The 10,000-nt window shown below is 42.8% G+C and overlaps 3 protein-coding genes across 3 annotated transcripts in view; 1 reads left to right on the top strand and 2 right to left on the bottom strand.

Moving 5' to 3' along the window:
* The window catches only part of LOC134185336 (acid phosphatase type 7-like), a 3,907-nt gene extending 1,946 nt beyond the window's left edge, over positions 1 to 1,961 (bottom strand). The window contains exon 1 of the mRNA XM_062653118.1: positions 1,516 to 1,961. Within this exon, the coding sequence (XP_062509102.1) occupies positions 1,516 to 1,961 (446 nt within the window). The remainder of the gene's footprint in view (positions 1 to 1,515) is intronic.
* Positions 1,962 to 2,774: 813 nt separating this feature from the next.
* On the top strand, positions 2,775 to 6,081 carry LOC134185970 (ATP-dependent DNA helicase DDX11-like). The gene is made up of 2 exons (XM_062653864.1): positions 2,775 to 5,266; positions 5,676 to 6,081. The coding sequence occupies exon 1, from the start codon at positions 2,869 to 2,871 to the stop codon at positions 5,260 to 5,262; it is 2,394 nt and encodes a 797-aa protein (XP_062509848.1). The 5' UTR covers positions 2,775 to 2,868; the 3' UTR covers positions 5,263 to 5,266; positions 5,676 to 6,081.
* A 3,784-nt stretch (positions 6,082 to 9,865) lies between these two features.
* LOC134185640 (dual adapter for phosphotyrosine and 3-phosphotyrosine and 3-phosphoinositide-like) overlaps positions 9,866 to 10,000 on the bottom strand; it is a 987-nt gene continuing 852 nt past the window's right edge. The window contains exon 1 of the mRNA XM_062653476.1: positions 9,866 to 10,000. This exon is cut by the window's right edge and continues 852 nt beyond it. The gene's annotated coding sequence lies outside the window, so the exon portion shown is untranslated.

Raw genomic sequence — 10,000 nt, 5'->3', positions numbered from 1 at the left:
AATACGGCTGACTGCACCTAGAGTTTACTGACCAATCCAAAACAAACTTGTGATTGATCACATTTCTCAAATCTCAAAACTCAACAGAAGAGATATCGATGTATAGAACCCCCTGAATTTGAGAACAACGTGTAAGTAAACGTGGCCCTTTAGAGTACCAAGAAGGCACCAAAGGGTGTCAGCCACTACACACTAATGGTATTCTATTTACAAGATTGAGCAACAAATATTGTGATTCGTTTATGAAAACATTGAAAGACACACAAGGGAATGCTGTCAACTGTAATGTTTTTTGTTAGTCATTTGGTAATCTGGAAGGAGCTCATGACTATACATGAGACGATTTCCATGTGTTAGTGAATTCGTCCCACCATATTTCAATAATGGCTAGAAGCCCATCTCATGGCATATGGGTCAATGGCTTGTGATGTATGTACAGAAGTTGAGCACAGCAGCCTGATGATAACCTCACAGTCTGACAGTCTCAGAGTGTTACAGTTGGATAGTCTGACAATCTGACAGTCTGGTGTTAGTGAGTTGGATAGTCTGACAGTCTCAGAGTTTTACAGTTGGATAGTCAGACAGTCTCAGAGCGTTACAGTTGGATAGTCTGACAATCTCAGAGTGTTACAGTTGGATAGCCTGACAGTCTCAGAGTGTTACAGTTGGATAGTCTGACAGCGTCAAAGGGTTACTTACAGTTGGATAACCTGAGTCTCAGAGATAGCTATAATGTTACAGTTGGATAGTCTGACAGTCTCAGAGTGTTACAGTTGGATAATCTGACAGTCTCAGAGCGTTACAGTTGGATAGTCTCAGACTCTGATAGTCTGACAGCGTCAAAGTGTTACTTACAGTTGGATAACCTGACAGTCTCAGAGTGTTACAGTTGGATAGTCTGACAGTCTCAGAGTGTTACAGTTGGATAGTGTCTGACAGTGTCAAAGTGTTACTTACAGTTGGATAGCCTGACAATCTGACAGTCTCAGAGCTATAATGTTACAGTTGGATAGTCTCAGACTCTGACAGTCTGACAGTCTCAAAGTGTTACACTCTGATAGTCTGACAGTCAAACAACCTGAGAGTCTCACAGTTTGTCACACACTCAGCCCGACAGTTTACTTTACAACAGTGGGACAGTCCTCAATCTCAGTCTAACAGTTTCGATTGCTGCTAATTGCTCTAAACGATGACTGCCCATAATAATCAATCTCACCACAAGAGCCACAATCAGAGCCACCTGTTCTGTGTTCCCCTAGGAGGCGTGCATACGTGCATACAAACATACCACTGTCTACGTGTCTATCTACCCATCCTAACCAATCAAGCGTGCGTCTACGTGTCTAGCCACGTTGATCGCAATCACTCGCATCCCACATATCGAGACCGATTTCAATTGGCGCTATACGGGTCTGGGAGGCCGAGGCTAGTTGCCCACCCACTAAACGACATTCCAACACGCACCACCTGTAAGTAATTAATCTATCTAATTTACAACCGCACGCACGTACCGACCTCTTCCTCTCTCGCAATCCCCTCACGAGCGCGTGGTGAAAGTACCCGCTCTTGTACATACTGTGCACCATCTCGTACGGGTCTTCAACGACAATCTCCGACGTCGTAATTCCATTGGCTCCCGCCACCCGCTGCGCGCGCTCCACCTCGACACGCGCTGGACGACACCACACTTCACTGCTCCACGAAATACGCATCGATGTCGCATCACCGCTCGCCGCCAGGTGGATACCCGTGATAGCACGCGGATCGTGGCGTGGTGAGAAGATTGGCGGGAGATGCGGATCGGGGCGCGTGATAACGAGAGGACACAACGCGTTGTATCTCCTGACGACGCGATATCTCGCCTCGTTGATCGCCGAGGTGGCGTCAACGCGCGTCGGCTTGGCGAGTAACACGAGAAGAGTCGATATGGAGACGATGAAGACGGGAGAGACGGTGACCATGAAGAGATGATGATGGCATGGAAATGAAGGAGACGGGAAGTGCGCAGATCAACAGCTGCTGGGACACGCCCACTTCTGGTGTTTATTAGTATCAAGTTTATTCACGACGCGTGAAGTGTCGGTCACGTGATGTGCGACCGACCTGCGAGGCAACCGCGTGATTCTCGTATGACGTAGCGAATCTGGCACGCGGAGGGTTTGCACTTCTTCGTTTTATTGAAACTTCTGGGGTGGGTAGGAGTGCGTGCGGAAAACGCAGAGCAGGTGGATTGGATCTAATTGGATGAGAGACGTGCAGGAAGTGGGTGGTGTAGCTACACCGGCGACTGCAAATTAATATAATTAGCAAAGAAAAACATTTTTGAGAGAAACAGACTGTACTGAAAGTATTTGCAGACGTTGATTGTGTTTGTCAGCGGGATTCAGACTTCTGTAATCGTTGTTAGCTCTAGTGACTGAAATGGAAGGCGGCGGATGTCGGCGTCGGACTGTCGCGACAATCTCGATTTTTTTTTACAGTGGGCGGGAAAAATTTGTCTATGGTATGTACACGTGCCAACCGCGTGCGCGTTGCTTTCTGCGCGAAAGGGTTGGGTTACGCGAGGCTAGGCGCTTACTTGACGCAAATTTGTCAAAAGTCGACTCGCGATTCGTACGGTTGAATCAAGCCGGCGCGAGATTTACAAGAAGTGTAGAAACAAGTTGAAGAAGCATTACGTACTGTTAGCGCAAGTCGTTGTTTCAATTTAGTTTTGCTAGCGCGCGTTAGACATATTTATGCGCACGTTAGTTGTCGCGCGCGATGAACAATGAAAGTGCCCTGCTCAATCATGAAACGGTAAAATCGTTGGTTCCGCCCGCCCAGTTTTCATTTCCTTTCGAGCCTTACTCAATACAGAAGTCGTTCATGAGCGAGCTCTACTCAACACTAGAAGACGGCAAAATCGGCATATTTGAGAGTCCAACGGGAACTGGGAAGTCGCTAAGCCTCATATGTGGCTCAATGACGTGGCTGAAAGACCACCAATTACGTCAGAGGCGGCAAACTGAATCAGCTGTTGACAGAATCAAAGAATTGGAAGCGCTTGTGGCGGGAGAGGTTGCTACGGACGGCGTTGACTGGATGGAACAGCAATGGGAGGCTAAGAAGGAGTTAGATAAAATGATGAAGGTGAAAGAGGAAGGTGAGATGAGAGCGAAGGGTGAGGCCAATTTCAAGGCGAAATGTAAGTCACGTGACTCTAAAAAGTTAGGGAAAGTGAATGCTGAGAATGATGAAGACCCGGATGAGTTGCTACTTGAGGATTACCATAGCGACGATGAGAATGACGTTACTGGTGACGCAACGGAAGAGGGCGATGACATCAAGTTGACTCAGATTTATTATTGCAGTCGAACTCACAGTCAACTGGCGCAATTTGTACAAGAAGTCAAACGCACATCATTCAAAGATCATTTCCGCATCACCACACTGGCATCACGTCAGAATCTCTGCATCAATCCGTCCGTTCGTCGACTCAAATTCGTCACTCTAATGAACGACCGATGCATCGAACTTCAACAGAAAACGATGAGTGAGCCGTCGAACAAGGATGAGTCAAAGAGACGGAAGAAGACAGGAAAATGTCCGTTTTACCGTTCGGACATGATGCAGGATTTCAAGTACTCGTCGTTGACTGCGGTGAGAGACATCGAAGAGTTGAGTAACCTCGGGGAGGAAACGGACACGTGTCCATACTATGGAACACGATACAGTGTTCCATATGCTCACCTCATCGTCCTTCCTTATCAGATGCTTTTGCATCACTCGACACGGAAAACATTGGGTATTTCGTTGGCGGGCAGTGTGGTGATTATCGATGAGGCACACAATCTTCTTGACACGATCAGTGCCGTTTATAGTGCCAAAATCCACGGGAATCAACTCGTGTCGTGTCGCGATCAACTAAAGAGATATTTTGAAAGATATCAGACTCGATTGAATGCCAAGAACCTGATGTATGTGAAACAGCTGCTGCGTGTGCTATCTTCACTCACACGATGTCTGAAACCCGAACAAATGTCAACAATTGATTCGTTTGAAAAAGGTAACGTGACTGCACACACGCAATCGACGATCACGACTGTTTATGACTTTATTGTGCGTTCAAAGATCGATAATATTAATATCTATAAATTACTGAAATACTGCGAAAGGAGTCGAATCGGGCAGAAGCTCCACGGGTTCATACACTCTCGTTTGCAACAGGAATTGTCGCCTGATGAGATCCTTTCGTCTTTCCCGCTCGTCAAGAACTTTCTTGAGTCTCTCACGTCGTCTGATCACGACGGTCGTATCATTGTGACTAAAAGCATTGCACTCGCCGCTTCGTCTCTTAAATTTCTTCTTCTTAATCCTTCAACTCATTTCAGCGATCTCGTTCGCGAGTGTCGGGCTATCGTATTAGCAGGTGGCACCATGCAACCATCCTCAGAATTCACACGACAACTTTTCCTACCCGCTGGAGTACAAGCCGATCACATTCTCGAGTTCACTTGCGGTCACGTCATCCCACCGGACAACCTCCTAGCGGTCGGTTTCTCCACGGGTCCGACCGACGTCAAACTGGACTTCAGAATGGAGACTCGTGGATCTCACTCGCTGTTGAACGAACTGGGAAACGTTCTAATTGAGTTGTCGAGACACGTTCCAGCAGGCGTTGTCGTGTTTTTCCCATCGTACGACTACGAACGCCAAGTTTGCGACCACTTTGAGAGGACGGGAATTATGGAGTCTCTAAATGCTGAAAAATCCGTTTTTCGAGAGCCCAAAATCGCGTCACACGTCGACCAGTTGCTGTGCAATTATAGTCATCATATTAGACATTCATCACACGGTGCCATTCTGTTAGCTGTCGTCAATGGCAAGATGTCTGAAGGAATAAACTTTGCGGACGATCTTGGTCGTGCAGTTGTGATGGTCGGGTTACCATATCCGAACCGAAAATCGGCAGAATTATCAGAGAAAATGTCGTATCTTGATAAGAACGTTGCACGATGTGACGGCCGATCGCCTGGCGACGAGCACTATGAAAACCTTTGCATGAAGGCCGTGAATCAGTGTATTGGACGAGCGATTAGACATAAGGATGACTATGCTGTCATTGTGCTGCTTGATCATCGTTATAAGAGACAGAATGTTTGTGGGAAGCTTCCACGTTGGATTGCCAGTCGTGCGCGTTATGATTGTGGCTACGAGACAGGATGCGATGTAATACGACGGTTTTTTGGCGATCGTAATGTGGGAAATGTGACTGTGTGATCAGGTGAGTAATGATTGAATGTGTGTCTGTCTCTCTGTCTCTGTTTGTCTGTCTGTCTGTCTGTGTCTGTGAGTCTGTCTGTCAATTTATTTGTGTGTGTGTGTGTGTGTCTGTTTGCCTATCTGTCTGTCTGTCTGTCAATTTGTGTGTGTGTGTGTGTGTCTGTCTGTCTGTCTGTCTGTTTGTCTGCCCGTCTGTCTGTGTGTCAATTTGTGTGTGTGTGTGTGTGTGTGTGTGTGTGTGTGTGTGTGCCTGTCTGTTTGTCTGTCTGTCAATCTATCTGTGTACGTTTGTGTGTGTCCACAAATGTGTTTGCATTCATAAACAGGAGTACAATGCCTGTTTAACGTTTACTCCAATATCATCATTACTATAGTACTCTGCAGTTAAATTTCTATCTTTCTGTTTGTAGATGAGGAAACGTGATGAGTTAGCAGCAGTGATTAAGGCAGACAGATGACGAATCAAATGAGACTGTCTTACATCCGACTGCAATTTTCTGTACCCAAGATGATCACGAGTGCACAGAGAGTGAGAGAGTCGTGGATTGAAATGGCAATCAGTGGAGATTTGGATACGTGAAGGTCAGATTACCTAAATTGTTGAGGATGGTTAGGATTTTATATTCACTCTCGTAGCAAACAAACGATTTCTGTTTAGTTGGATTTTCAATGTGTAAATTGTAAATGTAATTTATGTGTAATATGAACGTAATTTATGTGCTGAGATGTAAACGGGTGAGACATTGGCTTGTGAGCTGCAGCACAAGCATTTCAATGACAATTTTTTCTAATGTAATTTGATACAATTTATGAAAATTTGGATGAACAGTGTTGATCACAAATCGACTTTGGTGTTGTATTGTGATGCCTAAAGCAATAACGCAAAACAGGCAGACAAACAAATGGACAAACAAACAAATAAACAAATGGAAAACACAAACTAAAAGATGGACAAACAGATGGACAAACAGATGGACAAACAGGTGAACAAACAAATAAACAAACAAACAAATAAACAGATGGACAAACAAATGGACATACACATAAACAAAAAGATGGACAAACAGATGAACAAACAAACAAATAAACAGATGGACAAACAAATAGACAAACAAATAAATAAACAAATGGACAAACAAATAGACAAACAAATAAATAGATGGACAAATAAATAGACAAATAAACAGATGGAAAACAAACAAATAACAAATGGACAAACAAACAAAAAGATGGACAAACAGATGGACAAACAAAAAGATGGACAAACAAACAAATAAACAGATGGACAAACAAATGGACATACACATGAACAAAAAGATGGACAAACAGATGAACAAACAAACAAATATACAGATGGACAAACAAATAAATAAACAAATGGACAAACAAATAGACAGATGGACAAACAAATAGACAGATGGACAAACAAATAGACAAACAAATAAATAGATGGACAAATAAATAGACAAATAAACAGATGGACAAACAAACAAATAAACAGATGGACAAAACAAATAGACAAACAAACAAATAAATAGATGGACAAACAAACAAATAGACAGATGGACAAATAAATAGACAAACAAATAAATAAACAGATGGACAAACAAATAGACAAACAAATAAACAGATGTACAAATAAATAGACAAACAAACAAATAAACAGATGGACAAATAAATAGACAAACAAACAAATAAACAGATGGACAAGCAAAGAGACAGACAGACAAACCCACACACTAACAAAACGGAGACAGCTATGACTGAGGACATTCGGATGAGCATCCAAGAACAGGTGAGTCTTCATACTTATAAGGCTTTAGTAACGAAAGCTGTCGGTCGTGTGATACTGTAGTGTAGGAAATTAGCGAAGTCTGTAGAGAGTCTGTAGGCACATCGAGCACGTTTCGTTTCTGGTCAATTAATTAATTAGTTTTAGACTTGATTTTGACATAATTTGATGGACGGACAGTAGGCCTGTGCATATGCTAACACAAGTTGACACAACTTGGCTCAAGTGACTTGATACGAAGTCTAACGTTTGTTATACTGTAAACATCAAAGATGATTGGATATAGTCATGTGAGTATACGATGATGTATTGCTTGTAAACCTTGTAGTTATGCTCGCTTTATGCTCGATGCTTGTCAGTGTGTGCAGATCTAGTGGACATGCATGCATACCACACTGTGACACCATTTGTTGCTTGTTCAAAATAAATAAGAAAATAATAATAAATAAATAATAAAACTTTTGTTTCTCACTGGGCTCTTTACGTGAATGGTCTGTGCCTCTTTTGATCATTCCAATTTTTGCATTTCAATGCTGATAAAATTGCAAATGTCTCAAATGTTTCAATCTACATTTAATTTTTTACAAACCATAAAGCAGAAATTTGTGTGTGTGTGTGTGTGTGTGTGTGTGTGTGTGTGTGTGTGTGTGTGTGTGTGTGTGTGTGTGTGTGTGTGTGTTGTAGCTCAATTGGTTAGAGAGTGCATTTGGAGAATGAAAACATCCGGGACCTTGTAGGGTTGTGGGTTCAAGTCGCAGTGATGGCGAGCTATGGCATAATTTCCTTAAGCAAGAAACTTCCACACAATTGCTTCTCTCGACTCAGGAGTATAAATGAGTACCTGGTCATTGACTGGGGTGGACATGACCACTGGCTTGGCCTAAAATCATGCAGCAGACGGGTATTTGTGGGCCTTGGTGTCCAGTCCCAAAGCTGCGCCACAGTCAGTACCCCTGGATGACTCCGGCCAAGCTCCAGGTGGATTGTAGCGCTGGCCTTAAGCCTCCACGTAGTGCATGGAGTTGCAATTGCAACAGCGGCAGTGGTACCATTTGATCATTCTAACTTTATAACCTAACATCTTGCTCAACATCCCGGCCAACATATAAAGTGAGACAATTTGCCGCCGGCCGGCCATTGCCTGAACTGTTTCGCACTACTGATGTACTATAAGTACCGGCTGTAGGTGCTAATTGTATTAATAAATTTTGATGAGCAATCCCCAATAATTGGACGTCATTTCCACATACACCCCGTTTATGACCATGGCAGCTTTATGGTAGGGCAACGAAAGTAACCTATGACCAATTTGTGAATTTACGAAACAAATAATTGCCTGTAAATAAAAGAAGGCAGTCGTACCTGACAATAACGGTCGGTCTTCTGTACCTTGATAGACTACTGTAGAAACGAGGTGTGCAATTATTGGGGATTACTCATCAAAATTTATTAATACAAGTAGCACTTACAGGCGGTACTTATAGTACATCAGTAGTATGAAACAGTTCAGGCAACGGCGGCGGCAAATTTTCTCATTTTATATGTTGGCCGGGATGTTGAGCAAGATGTTAGGTTACAAAATTAGAATGATCAAATGGTACCACTGCCACTTTTGCAATTTTCAATTTGTGTAAACATTAAATCTAACAATTGACAATAAGATACAATTCCAACAGTTGAACAACGTCCTTATCAAACAATAGAATCACTGCTCAACCAAATTTGCAAATTTTTGCTTTATGGTTTGTAAAAAATTAAATGTACATTGAAACATTTGAGACATTTGCTATATTTAAGCATTGAAATGCAAAGATTGTAAAGATCAAAAGGGGCACAGACCGTGAATGCAGTCCATTAGGCTATTACTATTACATGATAACTAGAGACACCACGGTCTAACAAAAGTATGTACAGTCAAACGTAACTTAATATCAATATATTTTATATTAGGCCACACCGAAAAATCGTCGGGTTGGGGTAGCATTTGAGAGACAAAGATGGGCAGACGGGCGGGCTGTGTTTTTTGTTTTGGGGTGTGTAGTATTCATGCCTGTCCACTTGCACGCGGACACCCATTCGTAGCATATGCTGCAAACTTGATACTACAACAGCTAAACCTTTATGTCAATTCAACTCAAGTTGTAGGGCCAACAAACTGCCTCCAATGGAAAACGGTTGTCCAACATGTCAGCTTCAGCTTAGTGTCACTTGCCTACCTTCTTTCTCTTACTTCCTGCTTTAGACATTCTTGTGATTACAGCCTTAGTCAATCGGCAGTTTTCACATATTGGCAAGACAATGAGTGTGACTCTTGCAGAAACTCCTGGAGCTTTGACACATCACTGGACGCACAGTAGCGGCACTCACCATCAGCACACACTATCATACGCTTGCTTGCTAACCCTAACCTTCCTATATTTTAAAAAGTGTGTTCCCTCGCTCACAGAAATGGAGGCCAGCAGAAGATGCCAAGCTACTAGATGAGCGTATGCACAATAAAAGAACCGGACGGGACCTCCAACACATGTGGGCTGGTTACACCCCAACCCGACAATTTGTCGGTGTGGCCTTATATTAGTTTTTTCAAATTATTAAGAATGTGGACAACCACCATGTATAGTTGAAAGACTATGATCTGAACCACTGCAGTGGATACGTATGATACGTATGGAATTGTAAGTCCGTCGAGTAATGTTGGATAGTGGGTAGGTGGCACGTTGCATGCAAGTGAAGTATGTGGATGTAAAATGGCTGCATAATAAATGGAGGTGCCTTGTGTGAGGCAAAGCTACAGGAAATATTGCAAACATTAATTTCAATGATTAAAATAGCTAAATCTCTTTCCACCAAGTCATAAACTCAACACTATAAACGAGTCAACATACGAGTGGCTCAACAATATAAAGTTCGATCGCAAATACTGTATATATATATATATATACA

Source organism: Corticium candelabrum, chromosome 10, assembly GCF_963422355.1.
Source record: "Corticium candelabrum chromosome 10, ooCorCand1.1, whole genome shotgun sequence".
NCBI classification, from domain to species: domain Eukaryota; kingdom Metazoa; phylum Porifera; class Homoscleromorpha; order Homosclerophorida; family Plakinidae; genus Corticium; species Corticium candelabrum.
The sequence above is the reverse complement of the archived record's forward strand: the minus strand, read 5'-3'. Positions and strand labels throughout refer to the sequence as shown.